Source organism: Synchiropus splendidus, chromosome 13, assembly GCF_027744825.2.
Source record: "Synchiropus splendidus isolate RoL2022-P1 chromosome 13, RoL_Sspl_1.0, whole genome shotgun sequence".
Lineage (NCBI taxonomy): Eukaryota > Metazoa > Chordata > Actinopteri > Syngnathiformes > Callionymidae > Synchiropus > Synchiropus splendidus.
Window position 1 is genome coordinate 12,734,563 of NC_071346.1, and position 20,203 is coordinate 12,754,765.

General features: G+C 43.5%; 1 protein-coding gene across 4 annotated transcripts in view; it reads right to left on the reverse strand.

The window, feature by feature from the left end:
* Nucleotides 1-1,978: 1,978 nt before the first annotated feature.
* fgf12a (fibroblast growth factor 12a) overlaps nucleotides 1,979-20,203 on the reverse strand; it is a 56,245-nt gene continuing 38,020 nt past the window's right edge. For 3 of the 4 annotated variants that reach the window (XM_053882936.1, XM_053882934.1, XM_053882933.1), the window contains 2 exons: nucleotides 6,381-6,579; nucleotides 1,979-4,806 (listed from right to left, as the gene is read on the reverse strand). In XM_053882936.1, the coding sequence (XP_053738911.1) occupies nucleotides 4,691-4,806; nucleotides 6,381-6,579 (315 nt within the window). In that variant the 3' untranslated portion in view covers nucleotides 1,979-4,690. The remainder of the gene's footprint in view (nucleotides 4,807-6,380; nucleotides 6,580-20,203) is intronic. The other variant, XM_053882937.1, reaches the window with a different exon arrangement.

Genomic DNA, 20,203 nt, shown 5'->3' on the forward strand with positions numbered 1-20,203 from the left:
TAAGTTTTACATTCGATGTTCATTTTTGCCCTTTTTGAGGGGTCACAAGGCTGGAGATGATCCCAGCAACACAGCTTGAGATTTTGAGGGGGAAAACTGTGGACCCAAACCTGGGTGTTAACCACATGTCCTGGGCAAGAAAAATTAAATGATTTATGTTACAGTAAATGCTTACAAAATGTAAATGTGCAGAAGAAGACGCCATATTTGTGGAACCAGACAGCTATTTGTTGCCTTTCTTTCCGTCGGTCATTGAAGCGCCTCCTCAGTGATTCAGGATTTTAGTTATGCAGGTGAGGCGGTTCCTCAGTACGGAGAACAACAGAATGAAGTGTGAGACAATAGACACCCAGCATTGTCATGTATTATTATAGGATACAAGAAAGGGCACTCAGAGAGTGCAACCCTCCACCAAGCATGTTTTTTTCTCCTGGAGTTATATACACAAATGCTGAAAACTGTCTCCTAATGTGAACATTTTCTGGATCCAGACGGTGAGCTGGATCACTCCCCTAATCTGAGCATCTGCTGCTGGTCCTATTGCACACATTTCCTGGAAATTTCATCCAAATCCGCCCATTACTTGTCAAGTTATTTTGAACACAAACGCCATTGAGAAGGACTGCAGACTTATAAGCAAATGTATAAACAGGAAAATGAGTCCCTGTCAGGGGGGGCGATAATGACACGTTGTAGTATGGAAAATATAACCTTGGTGGAGGTGATGATGGTTGGAATATGTGGGAAAATTTTCAGGTATCTCCTGAAGCTATTCATCCAGTTTCTATAGTTAAAAAATAGTCAACTATATTCATCCTTGACTTGATAGTACGCTCCCCAGTCCTTCTTTTCACGTCAAATGTAACAGATCAAAAAGGGTTTCAAAGCAGCAGCAACCCTCTTTTGACCCGCTGTCTCCCTCTGCCTGAGCTCTGCCGCAGCCTTCACACAAGAGAGAAGACCGGCAGTGTCCTGAAATCAGGGGAGACTTCATCCTCCTCCTGCTGCTCATTCTCTCCGCAGAGTGCAACGCAAGGTCTGTTTCCATGACGACCGGAGAATTACGAGCAAAGGAGCACCATCCGAATTGACACGTTGGATTTGAGTGTTAGATCACAGGAAACTATTTCTGTGTTCTTCTTTTTTTTTCAGGTCATAACAGAGTGATGGGAGTTTGCAGTTCTCTGTTACCCACGTTCACTGTGCATGTTACAGAAGCAGTCTGTTGTCATAAACTTCATCTCGCCTAGATTTCAGATACATTTCTTAGCTTGAAAATGAAGCATCTACTTATACATTGATTCATTTGTAAATATAAATATCGTGATTTTTTTTTTGGCTGCAATGTTCAATGTGGGGCCCAAATCTAGCCGTTGAACTGCCTTTATGTGGCCCTGAAAGTATTAAACTGAATATTTGCTGACCATTTTATTTAGTGCATTTCATTTTTTTTTTGGTTCATTGTGAGTGCAACTCAAACATAACCTCTTGTTTATTATTTTTTTAATTGTTTGTCCTTTCACGCAACATTTTTAGGAGCATTTCTTGTTCCTTAAAATAAAGCAGAATTGAAAATAGATATAGGAACTGTATGAGACACATTGACAATCTTCAAAAGGAATGTGTATTAAATGAAATATATATATTTTTGCAGATATTTTTAACCTAATCTCATAACTACACACTTGATTTTTTTTTATTTATATATATATATATATATATATATATATATATATATATATATATATATATATATATATATATATATATATATATATATATATATATATATATATATATATATATATATATATTTGAGGGCCAAATAAAAAGACTTGGCTGGCTGGTTTTGGCCCCAGGGCCTTGAGTTTGACATAAGCAGCAACATTGTGAAGCATGTTGTGCGAGTTGTAAAACTGAGGTTTTTAGTAGCACACACACAAAAAAAGACACTGAGCCTTCAGTCATGATCAACAAAAGATTCTGATAACATAATCTTTATTCTTAAACAATCACTAACTTCATTCTGAGTTTTATAATCAATGCATATCTTCTTTTTTTATTTAATCTCACAATTCATAATGCATATATGGGTGTGTTTCGATGCAGTGAAATCATCTGCAAACATGAAAAGAATATACTCAATATCACATACAACGAAAAGCCTTTGCTCTCCTTCTCCGTTCGCTCCATGTCAAAGTGCAGCTGACCTCACCTTCCCGGCGTCGTGCCGTCAAACATTGACATACAGTACATCCAATGTCATGCATTGCTTTAAGCCCACATGTATCTCACTTGCACCAATATAAAGTTCTTAAAAAAAAAAGATATTTATAGATGCTGGTCTTGCCTGTTCACTTTCAGTGTCAAGTATGATGCTGTCAAGTGGAACTCATCTACTTGGAGCAGCAGAATATGGACCGAGGAGGAATTATTTGCTTCATTTTCAGTGAATGTGCTCTTGAATATACAGCCTTTACAAACCAAACAGTTTAGCATTCCACGCCCGTCCTGCTCTGACCGTAACCTAATGCCCTGAAGCCGCGCTATTCGACCTTCTGGACCCCTCTGAGCGAAGTTGTGCATCCTCATTAAGAAAAAAAAAACTATTGATTCCAAGCCGACCTTCTGGGACACACACCTGGAGCCGGGACGTTGTGCGGTGGTGTCGAGCAACTGGACTTTATACGGCCCTTTTAACGGAACATTCGCGGGGCTTCCTGAGTTAGACTAATTGGAGGCGGCGAGCAACGCGGCGAGCGCAGCAGAGTCAATTCACCTTGTTTATACACGCCAGTTGGCATGTTGATTTATGAACGTCTCCGGCACACAATATAGCAAATGGCTAATTTCATGGATCACCAAGCCGCCAGAGAGTATTACCGCGTCAAAGAAAACAAATGGCCAGAAACTGGTCAGGATGCCTCCGTGTCCAGTCGAGCTGAACTGGCCTTTCTATTAAACAGCCTGCCTCATTGTTCGGAAATCTCTACGTTGTACCCACTTCATTTCTGTTACTGGTGAGCCGCAGCAGTCTGTCAGTGCACAGCAGTTTATCTGGCGGTCATCTAAAAATGCTATCATTGTAACACCACATTATGCAATAATGCAACAGCAGACAGATGTCATTAAAAAGCATAATGTTATCCAGCGCGTTACGAGGGTCTTTGCCAATACGCGTTTTTGTAGCGTTATTCAAAGGGATTATCTTAGATAAAATATGAAGTTTTAAAATGCCAGCCATGTCTCATACCGGCCTTCTATTTGTTTAGTACAAGTAGCTCTTAGCATTGCTAAGCTAGTTCAGCAAGCACTGAACAGAATTTAAAAAAAAAAAAAATCTCATCGAGTTTTAAGTTTCCATCAGCGATTTCGATATTACAGATCAGGAATTCTAAAACTGTCTGACACAGACAGCTACAGGAGGAAGTAACAGTGGTTGCGTCGCGAAAATAAGATCTCGAAGACCCATGTAAATAGTTCTACATCTACACACAGGCGCCATTTGACAATCCAAAGTCGACATGTTTACATTTAAGCATTTAAACAAACAATTGCAGGAGAGTAATGTTTATTTGTTTTAAGTCTCTGCTGGTGGTCACCTTGAAACATACGTGTCTGACATGATGATGAATTCCACTTGGAACTGAGGGGGGAGCCAGCAGTGCAGGGAGGACACGCAAGTATCAAAAGTCGCCTTGCCTCATTTTAAAATGAGCCATCCATGTTGGCTGTTGCTTCCTTACAAAATGTGGTTGTAAAATGCTCGTGAAGCTACAATGCTAATCCTGTCAAATTACGACATAATGTGGCATTAACAATGGGGTCACGATAGAGCAGCGCAAACATCCTATACACCGGCACGCAACGTACGTTTACCTCCGTGATCAACGTTCCATTTCCAGTCATGTTCACAGACCCGGCTGGGATTCGTGAGGTCAATTTGTTATTACAATTATTACAGACATACTGGACTGACCTCTGATGTATTGCTTAGATCATCCCGCCAGGACAAGAGAGGGGGGGGTGGAGGGGCTCCTGCTGGAGGATTTGAATCAGCCCCATCCGTTACAGTGCACACCTGAGTAAATGACATCCCATCACCATCTAATACATTCAGTCAAAGCCCTCACACCAAGGCAGGAAGTGTGACAGTCAAAGAGGCGAGAGAAAGGAATCCAATGAGCCCAAGACACTTCCTTCGCTCCCGGACGGAGTCGCCGGGATGAGATCGGGAAAGAAACTGTGACTGAGTTGACATCAATAAAATGAGCGGGAGTGCAAAGTGCATTTTTAAAATGCGTGTTTCTAATCTGTCTTAAAGCTTGTTTTTCACAGCATAAATTGGAAATTATAGATATTGTGTGACCACCTTTTCTGTATCACAGCTTTTTTTTTCTTTTTTTGCATAAAATGTTGGTCAAGTCCTGATTGAAAATGATACATATATATATATATTTTCTCTGTTTTATATTAATTCATCTAAAAGTTTTCACAGGCAAGAGTTCAGTTTGTGTTCGTCGTCAAGGCTGTACAGCAGTAGCTCCTTTTGCAACCCCCTCTTCAGAGAGAATCACGGTGCATATTTGAGGGGGCGGGTGGGACATTTCTTCGGCTTGTTTACCGACTGCCCCTCCCTCTGAGCCAGGAGGAGACCACGCCCCCCTGGTGGAAGCCACGTCAGCTGCTGCTATGTGGAGTCTTGATTGACAGCTTTCCCTCCATTCATGGTGGGAGTCCCTGAGCTCTTCCTGGAGCGATGCTTGTCCTCGATCTCATGCAGCGACGGCTCCCTGTACATACAAACTGGAGGAGAGACAGAAGGCTGTGAGTGGAAGCTGGACATAAATGATGACGTACACTTCTCTGTTAACAACTCTCCGTTAAAATACGTCTTCCCTTCCACCATACACTTCTATTGTGTATGCCGTCGGCAGATAAAGTTTTTCTTACGCTCATATCAGTCAGGTCGCTGGTGAAACTCCCTATATAGGAAGATGTGTCATGTCTGCACTTTGTTTGTCTGTTCATTTTGTATTCTTTTGTGATTTGTCTCATGCTTTTATTTTGTTATCCCCCTTGTTCTCCTTTCCTTTTCCTTCCTTCCCCCCAGCTTCATGGGCAACACAGCTGGTGTTCATTTGTTGACTAAGCCTCCCAAGGATATGAACCAGCTCTTGTCGCCAGATGGTTGCTTCACACTCCTGGAGGTAAACTCTCCCAAGACTTCCTAGATCTCATGTTCCATTCCCTGACTTTTCTAAATCCTGGGCGCGATCCAATTCCAATTCAGCTGCTTCCTTATTTCCTTGTTCTTCCTCGCTCTGTTTCTTCGCTATTCCGCCAGTGTGTGAGCAGTTTTCCAGTCTCACTTTTCATTTCTCTCTGACGTAGTTATTTCCTCGTGTTTGTGTGTGTTTTGTGAGCTTAACTCCGAGAGTGTTTTGTGTTCTCCTAGTTATTCAGGCTTGAATTCTCAGTCGCCTCTCTTGTGTTTCAGATTCTTCTTCCTACGTATAGCTCCCAGTCCACGTTCTGGTTCCGGCGCTTTTTGTTCTGGTTATTTGTCTGTCTGATTTATTGTTTCATTTATCGATTAAATTCTTTAATCTACTCTCGTCTCCCGCGCCTTCTGTCGACCAGCACTTCCATGAGAAACCATGACAAGCTCAAGCTCTGAAGGACAACTATGGTGACAGTGCTCAAAACCTCTCACCAAGAGTGACTCCATCATGCAAGGATCCATCAATATCAAGCAACTGTCGGTGCACCATGATCATTTCAAGGGAACAAAAAGTCTGAAGCGTGCAGGAGCCATTTGGAATTTGGATCCCCACAGTGTGTACTCCATAATGTTTCCCCCGCTGTCTCGCTCTCATTCCCACTTGTCCACAGACAGCCTTGAAATAGTTCAATCCATTGCAATGACAACCAGAAGGACCAACTGTATTCGGTTAAACCTTTGGCCCCATATGAAGAACAGACAGTAAAATGAGTGGCCCTCAACCCATCTAGTGGAAGTGTTCTGCAGGACATTTCTGATGTGGGACTCTCCACTTCAGACACCTTGTTTGTGGCCTCGCACATGAGCAATTCCAAAAAAAAAGAAGCTGAAATTTGGCCTTTATCAGTTGAAAAGGACACCTTTTTTTTGGGGCTACCACATGGTTGACGTCCTTTAGAGGTTGTCCAGGCTCGAAGGAGACCACACGGCAGTTTTGGCCGGGGAAGTTGATGACATACTGTTTGAACTGTGTCACTCAGGTTTATTTTACTGCAGTACAAAGGGGACGCACCGTCTTTGCCGGGTTCAGAAAGGTGATAAATCTCACATTACAAAATAACTTTTCCTTTAAATACAGAAGCGAATCTAAACTTACCTTCAATGGGCCTGGGTACAAAGTGTGATGAGGGTTTAGTTTTCTTGACTCGGTTGCCTTTCATAACTTGACCCTCCTTGGTGAGTCCAAGGAACCAGGCCCGGCCCGACTCCTGCTGTCGGTACACAGTGGACGAGTAGATCACGTAGTAGTTTTCAAAGACAGACTCCTTAAACTTGCATTCTGGCGTGAACATCTCCTGTAAAAGAGGAGGGTGTCAGTCAAAGACCTGAAATTCACATTCGGAAGGCCGTATCTGGGACTCCACAACAATGTCCGTGAAGAGAACAGATTATCATCCAAAGGCATTCTTGAATTCAAATGGAATGGGTTATGAGAATAATGATAAATGAGGGGCAATTTTTATCTTTCCGCTTCATTATCGGAGTGGAACGTCAAGGAGAAAGTCAAAGACACACACAGAGGAGGCAGAGCGGGATGAGGGGAAATGAAAGGGCCCAGATAATAACCAGATAACGTGCGGACACCAAGCGCAGTCAGATTATGGCGACGCCGAACAGAGCTCTCATCGCTCTGAACATGTAGCCCGCCGAAGCTATTTGGGTCATTTATTTGATATAAAATGTTGAAACAGCAGCATCAACACCAGATACCAGACTCATTGAGATCTCTTTCAGATAGCTTTGCCCCGGTAAGGTCGCTCACTTGTCAGGCCGCCCATTTCGGCTGCCTGCTGTAGGTGACTCCCTTGCTTTGTGTGACTGTGTGTGTGTGTCCGTCGGATTGAAAGGGAGGTAAGGAAAAGCAGCGACAAAGAGAATCGCGTTATTATTTCTTTCAGTTTGGTGAACCCACCGCTTATTTTGTGTTTTAGCAGCAGATAAACTCCATCACCTCAAAAACATGCTATTATTTTAGAATGACCCATTTTTGCCTTGTGGTTCTACAGAGAGGTAATAGTTTTATTTAAAAAAAAGACAGAACCAAATAGAGAAGGAGAGTCTTTATCAACATTCAGCGCAACAGATAAGTCTCTGTCATGTTGAAGCTTTTAATTGGTTGCCACATTTCCAGCTACCCACCCGGATTTTGGCGCTGTTCATGTAGCTTGCAGAGGATTTGTCAAATCTTTGGTGCAGACAATGACTGCAAGCAAGAATCACACCTACGGCATCCGGAACATTTGGAACAAGGTTTGTGACAACAGCGCCGATGAAATGGATTCACCTATTTTCTTCTGCTTATTCGGATCAGGTTGCGGGGGCAGCTGCCTCAGTGAAGAGGCCTAGATGCATCCTTTCACTTGAAAGCATTTCTTGCGGACAACCCTGGCACCCTTAGGGCAGCAAGAAGACACCCGTTTTTGACCCCAACACTCGGTTTTGCACGTTCACGTGTCAGTGTAGTGTGCCCCAATACTCCGAAGACTGAGGGCACACACCACTTGAAATGACCCCCTTCAAACCAAAGGGGCTCCGGAGCTGACTTGAAGCCAAGTGGGAATATGAAGTGTGGATAGATTTCCAGGATACCAAAGTACTTTATTTAAAAACAATGTTGGATAGGACAACAGGGACATTTTACCTACGAGGACTACTCTTCCGTTTGTTTACTTTCTATCGTATCACACGCTAGCAACACAAATTGTCCAATATGTCCGACAACATGAACAATACAACATGTATGTAGAACAGTATGTTTTCATTTCTTCTTCACAAACAACAGTCGGCTAGCATCCAGGCTAAATGTAACATCGTCATACCTGGAAGAGGCGGCAAAGCCGACTTCGGCTCCACCCATTTCTTCCCCGATGGTTCACCAAACCAAGTGAGATTATCAGCACCAATGCAAGAGGTTGCAAAAACATCTCGATATGCAGGAAACAAAACACAGCACGGCAGCCAATGACACGTTGTCTTGACGCGTGACGTCATGAAGTGTTGTCGTCAGAGGGCACTTCATAGTGGATGGCAGTGTGTGTGCCAGTGTTAGGGTGAGAAATGGGACACAGTCTTATTCCGAGCACTGTTCCCCTCCACATTACTGAAACTGCCTCAATTAAATTATATTCAATTTTACAACATGCACAGGAATGTGACTCGAGAAAAACCGTGGTGGCTGAAGACGAAAAAAATCTTTCACTTTCTCAATACACATAATTTAACACAGAGGAGAATCACAGTGCTCTGCTAAACAGTAGTAATTAAAACCAGCGGGAATTATTGGAAGCACAAGAGCAGATCTGTAATGAATTTTACGGCGACTCTCTATCAAGAAACGTGGGGTACCACACGAAGGTGCCCCTCAGGCAACGTATCTAATGTTGCTGATGGGATGAATTTCCGGCCATTTAATGTCTGCGATTGATTGCTTTTTCAAGTGCCCACAGGCAATATGGGATGAGCAGGAAGCTGTTTCTGACAACACATAATGCTTCACATTCCATAAGGGACACGTACAGTCTGCACATTATGGCTTTGTGTAGGCACTGTAAGTTATAAGTTATCATTTTCAGAGGTTCTCGCTTTGATTTGAACTGCGTTGACCAACACAAATTCAGTTATGGCTTGTGTCTACGGTAGTACAGTAGGGCAGTCCACAGTAGTGGCGTTTCTTTTCCTTGTAGGAAATTAGTGTTAGAGTTTTGGTGAAGTATAAGCACGATGGTGGTACCTCGGTTCTCGACCACAATCCGTTCCAGTCGGCCGAGAAGCGAATTGTTCGAAATCTGAATCGATTTTTCCCATTGCAATGAATGGAAAAAGAAAGAATGCGTTCCAAGCCTTAAAATAGTCTTTTGTAGGAGTGAATGTAGAGTGTCTGCTGCAGGTGCGCTGTTCCTCTATGTGTGTGGCCGCTGCATGTGGGAGGGGTTGCCGAGTGAGTGAGGTCTCTCCAGAAGTGAAGAGGTGCCCGGTGCGTGTCCAGCTCTGAATGTGCGCTTCTGTGCAGTTTGGCTGTGACAAAGTCATAAACCAAGTCACGCTCTGTCCCAGACTCGCCTCATCCCTGTCCCAGCTCCAGCCCACAACAGGACATCAAACCCTGGAGTGAGAGCGAGCACCTCCCCTGTGACACTCTACCACGGTCCAGTGTGGAGACAGGAAAGGTTTTACACCTCAATATGAAGAAAAAACAATCAGTAAATGTAGCTAACGGGACACGTCTGAATACAGAGGCTGCGTGATACACAATAACAAAGCGCGTCGTGGGTCAGCTGATCGGTCCGTGCACGTTATGTTTTTTTCTGGCTTTTTTCAGGGGCGTTCGAGTTCTGGATTTTCGTTCGAAATCCAAAGCAAAAAAATCTCAACATTTTTGTTCCAACTCCAAATTGTTTGAATTCCGGAACGTTCGAAAACCGAGGTACCACTGTATATCCATTGTCAGAAACTGTGACCATTAAAAATTTCACAATTTCAGTCACAAACGGCCCCGCAACCAGCCATTGAACATGCTTGTATTCGTGAGTCATGATGAAACTCAGTTCAGTGTCTTCATACACTTCAAAACACCAAGGTCGACGTTCCAGTCTGTTTGAGCAAGCTGTGGCCTCGACCTATCATAAGCACGCAGGGGTCGGCTACATCAATGAAACCTTCAGCAAACCCTGAAATGTCCACTCAGGGTTGGGAATAAGTTTCTATGTCAGGAAAGCGAGTCGGTCCCATCATGAAGAATGGATAAAAGGAAGCAAAGTGGAAGTGGGGTCACATGGCTTGGCCAGAAAAAGGCCCCCTACTGCTCAACCAGAAGAAGGACAACCTCTTTGAAGAGCTGTTGGGGCGAACGTCTCTGATCCTGCTGACACACTGTCACACCGCAGACATCTCACACTCGGTCAGAGCTCCAGGGGTCACGTCCTGCCATCCTGGATGCACACGTGTCCACGGCCATGTGTGTTTGAGAAGGCAGACAGAGATGCATTACACACTCCAGGCCTCGTCCCTGCATCTGCTGCGAGCTGGAATCAGGTCAGGAACACACACACACACCCACACACAAAGTGCACTTCACCATCAGCCACTTTGCTTTGCTGACACACTGAAGCTTCCCCTTCAAAACTTGTCCACAAGAACACCGCCATATTATATTCCATGAAAAGGCTGCAAGCAGATTGGGAGCGTATCCTATATCGAGAGCGGTAAGTGACTTTGAAGGCAAACGCACCTTGTCTATAACTGAGAACACAACATGGAGGAGAAGTTTCCTGCCAGGATTTATGATCTTATCTTCTGCATTAGACAGGAAAAGGCGCACAACAACATGTTTACCACGCATGTTCTCATACGTTACAGGCAACGCCAGGCGCCGTCAACCCTCCCTGCCAAGAATATACGATCAAGTTGATTCAACAGAAAACAAGGAAGACTGAAAAAGTTCTCGCCTCCGTCTGCGATTCACACAAGGACACTTCTTATATATTCCGAGGTGATGCCAGGGAGCTTATTAGTGAAACTGGGCACGGAGGACAGCAGCCATTAGCAATCTGAGTAGGCAGCTCAACATAAATAAACACGACGCTCCTTCCAGAGTGCCAATGACCGTGTGGTTACATGGATTATATTAAGACACCATCCATGAGAGGAGTCGCAAACTCCAGCCTGCTGTTGAGAATAAGTCTTAAAATTCATGTTTTCCACAAAGAAAACTTTGATTCTTAACTCAGTTTTAGGTTTCCTTACCAGCTCACCTCAAGTGTGGCAGCGGGTTTTTATTTCAGTAAGTGGGAGCAGAAAAATCTATATTTGACTCTGCTGTTGCCTCGGAGACAAAGGTGATAAGTAGCTGGAAAAACAAATTGATCTCACACAGGGGTTGCTGTTACCATCCGCTTAAATTCTGTGATGTTTTTTTGACAAGCTAGAGCGGCTCTCATTAAAAGTTGTGGTTTTTGCAGCGCAGGTGATTATGGGATGCTGTGTGAAATATGACAAACAAGGAAAGCTATCTCATTATTATTGTGTAACAGAAGAGCGATCTATTGTTTGAACACAGACAAAACCCAAGGATGTCTTTGGCTTCACTCTGGGACACAAAAGTGCACTTGCAAATAAAGAACGTGTTGAAAAGAGCTCATGGTCTGAAGCAGGCTCCCGTGCCGCATGCGGCTCTTTCCCCAGTTTCATGCGGCCAAATGAGCCGCCAAACAGGCTGCAATTTTGGTCAAGTTACTGTTGGGATGATCATTTATACAGGAAATAAGATGAAAATGTAAGAGCTATTCTGGCAAAATGTCAAAAAAATTGACTTGCGTTTAACTTTGAAACATAAATATTAAACCTCGCCGCACATTCAATGCAGATGTTGAGGCCATAAGACTTGGACCATCATCAGATCCACGGTCAACACGATTTACGTGACTTAGTTCCACGTTTCACTTTGTCATTCCATAAACTAAACGTATGGCATGTGGTTCACGTATTTATTATTGTTGGTCGTCGTGAAGTCTGTGTAATTCAGTGGAGTGAAGATGAGACGCTCCAGTCTGCAGCGTCGCTCACACACACACAGAGCAGAGCGTTACATTATTGGTGGCATTGAACCACGTAAAAATATATATAAGTAAAACAAATGGCGCACACATTTCTATCTACGTCGCTTGATATTTCAAGGAGGATCACGGTAAAAAGTATGAATTTTAAAAACACATGCACAAGAGACATACGCAGGACGTGAACCAGCAACCTTCTGACACACAGGGACGTGCTTTAACCTCTATACTGACGCTCAGTCACGTGACCAGCTGTTCAGGTTGAGCCTTACAACCTTACATATTTGTAGGATGTGGCTCTTTTCAGCAACACAGTAAAACAATATGGCTCTCAGCCTCTGACTGGTTGGCCACTCCCGGTCTAAAGTGAAGACGTAGAACTCTTGAGTGAAAAAAGAATGGGCAACACATTCACACTCTCTCCCAAGGCGTCAAATAGCAAGTATTTGCAAGGGCACTTTTGCGTCCTTGAGTGATGCCAAAGTCAGCCCAAGGAAAGCAAGAGAGAGTATGTCTAAAGGCTGGAATGGAGAGTGCCCTGTATATCCACTGGAAAGTAGAGGTGAGTGGGGTCTGAGCCTCTGTGATGGGCCCATGGGTGCAGTGGTATGGATGGATGGATGGATGGTTTAATAAAAACAAAAAGCAAAGCATGTCATTCCTGGCACTGCAAAGTCACAAAGACAATTGCTTGAATCATTTGAAAAGTATTCAAAAGCTCATCTACCTTCCAGAAAAATGAATACACAAACCAAAGTATGAAACCTTTGTCGCCTTTGATGTGACGTTCTGTAGCTGTTGACATTTTATCTGAGTGATAGCAACTCAAATAGTGCCGAATGGATTTCATTTAAATATTCATGAAATGTTCATGATGGCCTAAAGAACAGATGATCACACAACAAATGATGGGTAGATGAGGTTTCATAAAACAGTGTCATGACTTTCAGAGGCCACCAGATGGCACTGTCTGCTGTAAAATGTTTGGACTAGAACAACTAATTCAATGAAACCTCTCATCATTTCTAAACCAAAAGCGCCATATAGTGGTCTCTGAAAATCAGGGCACGGTTTCATCAACCCAGCAGTAATGTTTCGTGATACCCCATCCACCCATCACCCTCCCACTCCCAAGACATCAAGTAGCGACTATTGTCAAGAGTACATCTGCGTCCTACGTTGACACTGAAGTCTGCCTTCTGCATTGTATGTTGGTGCTTTGGCGTTTCATTGGAGTGAAATGTTTTCCCTCCCATGTGAAAGGAGTACCATCCCATGGCTTACCATTGACCTCAGCATTCATCTCTCCTTTAGTTGATGCTACTGCGTAAACATATGCGCCAACATATTGAAAGCCTGAATGCATCAACATGTGACGCGGACTGGATGAGTTCAGGTGGTGTCCAGGGTCACCATACAAATTCACTATCCTCAGGCATCGAGTTGTGTTGATAAAATAAGTGTAGGCAAATAATATTGGGTGAAAAAAGACCCAATACGGGTGCAAAAGAGTGGTGGAAGTGGCACTTGAGTGCTTCTCTAGTTGCACCTATTGGGTCAATTCATTTCCAGAACTTGGTCATCGGAGTATATTGTCCAAGCTGTGCAGCTGCTCGTGGCTTCAATAAACACTGCGGATAGATCATGAGAGACAGCAGATCAAAGCAGCAGAAATACTTCTACCACAACTTTTCATATTCATGAAAACTTTTTGGTGACGGGACAGATTTAGCTCTTCATCAACCTCAATTGCAATCAGATGTCCCATCTCGCGCACTTCAGCGTGAAGATGACACTGAAGTGGAGAAGGTGAGGCAGCGGGGGTGAGACATGAATCACAAAGCAGAGGAGTGAAGTATGATGGATATGGAACTGGGCCGCCGCCGCCCGAACTGGGCTGCACACCTTTTGAATCTTAATGTGAGGTGGGGAGGAGGGGGGTCTCCACACTCTCCTGCCACCCACAGGTGACATTGGATCAGAACGAAGGGGATAAAGGAAGGAGCTCCGTCTGAATCTGGGCCTGAGCCACCAAGAGATTTGGCTTTGATTTTGAGAATCCCTGCACCACGGTGGAAGTCCCCGCCAGCTGCTTTTGATTCAGGGAGAGATTCAGGTCGAGGATGGAAGAGACTTGTCTAGACAGTAAACCTCCCTCTCATTCTTTATCTCACTGTCCTCCCCATCGCCTTCCCTCTATCTTGTCTCGGCTGGAGAAATGGCCACTGAGCTTTGGCTTTGTCCTTCGCCGCCTCCTTTGGTGGTAAACATTTGTGATTCATGGCTCCAGTTAAAACACAAATAAATACTAATGCTGCCGCTGTCATTAAGAAAAATGGAGTGCAGCCCACGCCTGAGTATAAATTCAAAAGGTGTCGTCGAGGAAAGAGACACCAAGCACTAAGTGATAACAGCTAATTTAGAATCGCATCCACTTTGCACCTTATTATGCACAGAGCAGTTCGGTGCCTTGATTCCCAAGTGTGTACTTGGGTGTGTCTGTTTTTCTTCAGGAGATAAAAAATGTCCAGCATATCGACAGACTTTAAGGGCCAAGAAAGTCAGAAACTATTTCCAACAAGTCACATGAAGTCTGAACTTTAAAATGAAAAGTTCAAGTCACAAGCGAGCACCGACTCTGAGAGTCAAGCCGCAGAAAGCCTGAACATAACCCGAGTCTCAATTGTTAGTCAAGTCTCCAGCATGTCTCGAAGTCAAGCAGTATGTTCCAGCAAAGTTATGCAACAAGAGACAAAAGTCACGAGTCGCAATTCCAGAGCTTACAGTAACAAGGGAGAAGGCCTAACTTTCGAGTCACAGTCCAAGAGTCAAGTGATGACCATCAAGTCACAATGATCATAAACCGAAGCATTCACACCAAATGTGCAGCTTAAATTCATATCTTTGTCCTTTAGACCACAAAAACATAGCTAACCTATATATCTGTATCACAGGGGCCACATGTGGCCCTTTGCCTGCATTTGTGTGGAACTCTAAAATTGATCATGATGCAATAATACTGGCAAAGTTCACATATTTTACCACCCCAGCTGTTGGTGCATTTTTATTTAGAAGTATTAGTAGTCATTTCTATTTAGAATAAAAGTATTATTCCCAGTGCTGTCAAGTTTTCCCATCACATTTCTTTTTCAGTCCATGTGAATTGAAGTCGAGTCACATGCGAGTGTGATTCTGAACGTCACAAACGTACTAGACTCAAGTCCTAGCATTCATATCAAACGTATACCTCAACTTCTGAGACAAAAGCAGGGGCCACATCATAAGTAAGTGCAACATTTGTCACAAGCAAAATGAAACTTATAATGTAAGAGAGCCATTGCAGGTAACCTTCAACTCACAAGTCACTTGGAGTCGTAACAAGTGTGACCCTCAATATTCCAACACATCAAGTCCTGACATTCGAGGTTACAAGCCAACCTCAAGTCATAAGCGGGTCTCTGTCGTGACTATTTAGTCCCAGACAGCCCTCAAGTCTTCATCTCCAAGTCACTGGAAAGTATCAATTCAAATCAGGTGATGAATTCAGGTCACGAACAGGTTTTAAGTGCGACGTACTTCTTCGGTCCAACACTTTGTCTACCACATAAATCCTTTCCTGGCAGGGCTGCAACCATTAGTCGACACAGTCGGCGATAAATGACTAGTGGATTAATCACCCCCTGCTGAGGCGCCGGGACCATCAGCACAAAAGACTATTCACACCACATTTGGAGCAATTCAAACTGTTTCAAGCAGCACTTCACACGATACAAGTGTTTACAACTACAACTATTAACAACATTACAGACCAGCCGCGTGTTCGCAACCTGTGCGCGTCATACGCCGACTAGTTCAGTTATCGCCTACATAGTCGTGACCAGATAAGTACTGTCTAGCATGTACATCATATCACAGTTTCGAGAGTGAATTCTCTTTGCATGAGTTCCCTTTAAAAAGAAGGCATTTTATTCCAATGGAGTCCGCATGATCCGCAGTAGTGGGGTAGCCCTCAATTCACATGTGCATCATAACACTTCGAGGTTATATAATTCAGAGTGCAGTTATGATCTCAGCACGGTTGAAACAGCGCTTCAAACTTTGCTTCTGGAAACATACAGTATTTAGGAAGATGATTTGTCCCTCAAACTCCTCCATTAACCTTCTCAGCGTCTTCTCTGGAGATCGGCAGATGAGAACAGACAGATTGAGTCGAAAGCGAGTGAACGCTGGATGCAGTGCGCTGCAAACTAGGTCATATTGAGGAGAGTTATAAATAATGGAAGGAAACTCTTCATTGTAGATGCTCTGCCCCCACACACTTCAGCGCTAAACACTCCGCACAAGCGTGATCATCCTGCCAGCCCGCAGCTACATCGCCGTCCAATCAGCTTTGACCTCGCCGGCCCAAAGCTGCGCACATATTTCCTCCTCTGCAGCCCGTCAGAAGTCCACATACAAAAATGTAGCACCACGGCAGCTGCAAACATGGCCGTATCATATGAGGGACCATGAACAGCTTCTGGATTTCAGTCAAACTATCTTCCGCTATTGTTTAATCTGCTAGTGTGTGACTTTCCTCAGGTGGAGAACAAATAACAGCAGAAGGAAATCCAGGCTTAGAGCCAAGATTATGCAAATTCTGCCCGGTTTGAATCATTTCCTGCTCAGTTGTAAGCTGATTTTAGTACAATAACAACACAGACACTGCGATACTTTCTATTTTAAGATAAATCCAAAATCTGTGTTTATATTTGATGCTTTTTCATGTTGCTAGAATGATGACGTACAGCGATATAATTATTTGGAGTAGAAGACAGGTTCATATAGAGCAGATTTAGAAATAAAACAATATATAAAAAGCAAAAGTAGCGTTACATCCATCTTAAAAATGACTGATGGTTTAAATGAAAGGTCCAGGGTGCAGCACTTTTTCCAATTTTATTCATGTTAAATATCACATTGAGCAGCTAGTGCAAAAATATTTCGTCTTTTTATGTGTTTGTTGGTTGAACAATGGGAGGACTGCAGAAAATGATCACAGATAGTGTACATGAAAGACATGTGTTTCACAAAATGTCACCCAAATTCAACATATTTTGGTTGAACTGAAAACGCTGTTGAATAAACAATGTCATGTTGAATCTGAGTTTAATGCTTGCATCTGACCTTACGGTCCCCCACTGAGTCAGCTTCAGTGAATGTACTGTGAGATGACACGCTGGAGACACGACTTTACATGTCCCTTCTTCTTCTTCTTTCTGCATTTCCTGTCAGGGGTTGCCACGACAATTCAGCATCCCCCAACTAAACCAATCTACCTATCATGTCCTTATTCACCAGATCTTTTTCTTTTACCCTGTACCTCCATCTCTAGTTGTTTGCAAAACAAGATACAGTGGTACCTCGGTTCTCCACCACAATCCGTTCCAGACATCCGTTCGAGAAGCGATTTGTTCGAAATCTGAATCGATTTTTCCCATTACAATGAATGGAAAAAGCAATAATGCGTTCCAAGCCTTAAAATAGTCTTTTGTAGGAGTGAATGTAGAGTGTCTGCTGCAGGTGCGCTGTTCCTCTATGTGTGTGGCCGCTGCATGTGGGAGGGGTTGCCGAGTGAGTGACGTCTCTCCAGAAGTGAAGAGGTGCCCGGTGCGTGTCCAGCTCTGAATGTGCGCTTCTGTGCAGTTTGGCTGTGACAAAGTCATAAACCAAGTAACTTAGCTCTGTCCCAGACTCGCCTCATCCCTGTCCCAGCTCCAGCCCACAACAGGACATCAAACCCTGGAGTGAGAGCGAGCACCTCCCCTGTGACACTCTACCACGGTCCAGTGCGGAGACAGGAAAGGTTTTACACCTCAGTATGAAGAAAAAAGAGTCAGTAAATGTAGCTAACTGATCGGTCCGTGCACGTTGTGTTTTTTACAGGTTTTTCGGGGACGTTCGAGTTCTGGGTTTTCGTTCAAAATCCGAAGCAAAAAAAACTCAAAAATTTTGTTCGAACTCTGATTTGTTCAAAGTCCAGGACGTTCGAAAACCGAGGCACACACTCATCCCTGTATTTGTGTCTCAAACCATACATGATGGCAGGTCTATAGATCTTCCCTTTTCACTCTAGCTGATGTTCTTCCATCACAAATCACACCTGACATTCACCTCCCTCTGTTCCACCCTGCCTTCTCTCTATTCTTCACCTCCCCTGATCTCCTACTCTGATGCATTGGAACCAATTACTTTCCACAGAGTCACGAGGCTAATGGGGTTGATCCTAAATGCCCTGAACAGAATCTTTTCTTGATCTCAAGCAGCCTCCATGGATTAGAGTGGTCACTTAACCTCTGTATATTTCTACTGTATAAGGAATCCATGACAGGTGCCTTTCACAGAGCACAGATCTGAAGGTATGCAGTCCCCGTCATAGTGAGCGTTGGCTCCGGCAACATAACAAACATGGCCACCACATTTGCACCATGTAGCTTTGAACCACACCATGAAGTCGAGAGGACTCATTGTTCATGTCTAGTTTTAAAAGTTGACTGTCACTGCTTCATCAAAGTTACATTTCTTCTACTTTCCGAACGTTTTTGAAAGACACAAACTCAGCAGAAATTCATCGAACCAGCTATCATAAAGTAAGTTTGAAGACAAAAAGCCCAATTTATTAAGGAAGCCTGCCATGTTTCCAGACAAATAAGAAAACAGAAAGACAAGTGAGAACATATTAGATAAGAAGCAGGCCATCACTCCGTAATTGCATCCCACGAGGGGCGAGCAGGAGAGCGATGCATCCGATACACACAATTGGAGTCTTGGAAGTGCTTTAGACGGAATGAAACGACTGCTTCGATGGCATTTTCCAAATGGCGCAATGAAAGTTTCCGAGGCTTTGTTTATCTGATAGCTCAGATTTAAATGAGGTTGATGTTTTCACCACTTTCACTCGGCCGAATTGTAATTACGTGGTATTTACTGATGGAGATCTGCAGTCAGCAACGAAGAGCTCAGGCTGATAGCTGTGATGGACTCGCAGCCGACTTGAGTTTGTTTTGCTGCCTTTAAACCCGAGACAGCCCATTTTGGGGCTGATGGTTCCTTAAGGACATCACAATGTGATGTATTCCCTTTCAGGCTAACGCCAGCCTTTCAAACTGTTGGTCGCCCACATCGATTTCTGCAGGTTTCACAGCCGGCAGGTGCCAGAGGCCAAGATCAATCTTACAGTTCAGCATCCAAAATCAAATCTGTTCAGGGTGTTTATCCGAATTACAGGGAGAATAAATTGTTTACCGTGGCTTCTGTTTGTGAAATAGATGGATGAATTCGACGGAAGAAGTGTCTGCTCTGGGATGTTTTCTATTATCGGCATGTTTCCAACAGATCCATGAGTTTTGTGACACACTTTTACTCCGGAGGAACTGACGTCTAGATTGCCGTTTTAAGGCCGACAAAAACCCGAAGAGCAAGATAAGAGCTGCCCCAGCCCATATATTATTATTATTGTTGTACCAGGCCTTGCATTTGACCTGCTGGACACACACTCAACAACTAAAGTTCAGAACTATGAAGATTACGACCAGGCAGGAACGAATATTTTCTCTATCAATTCAAATGAAATAAGGGTGATAAGATTAAAAGCATAAATAAATGCAACCAAACTGGGAAACAAAGCACAAAGGATAAGGATAAATAACATGCAGCCTCTGCTTTTTATACAACGACACGGCTAATATATGGATTTTCACAGGCTAAAGAGTCATGCTGGCAAAATATTGAGCCTCATCACATCAAACCGATGAAACCACAGGCGTTTTATTTATCTTAAAGTGCAAGGTTTTCACCTGCGTGTTCGCTGCTCTGTCACCAGAGCCGATCTCCTGGAGGACCGGAGATGAGAAGCAGCAGCTGAGACCGGCTGTGGTGTCTGAACTTCGGACACGTGGGTGAAAACAGCAGATTTTGAGCGCTTTAATATGAATAAAAGATGTGAAGCGTTTCTGTTTGTTTCATGAGTCAGTCTCCATGCTGGACCCTGTTTTCAAAACTGGCTTAGAAGTGATCCTCATGCATTTTTAAGCACCACTGACCTTTCTACGGCGCAGATAGCACCAGTGCACCCGCAGCTTACAGACCAGCGCAGCTTATATACGAACAAGATCTAATTTCCTTCTTAAATTTAGTGGGTGCGGCTAATATTCAGATATGCTCTATAGTCTGGATATTACCGAAAACATTAATATAATAATTTATCATGTGACTTCAACGTTGGAATTTATTCAACATAATACTGATAACTGTTCCTTGAGCAGGATCCACGCCAATGTATCGACTCTTGAAATACAAAGTCAAAGAAGATACATGTGTTTTCTTAATA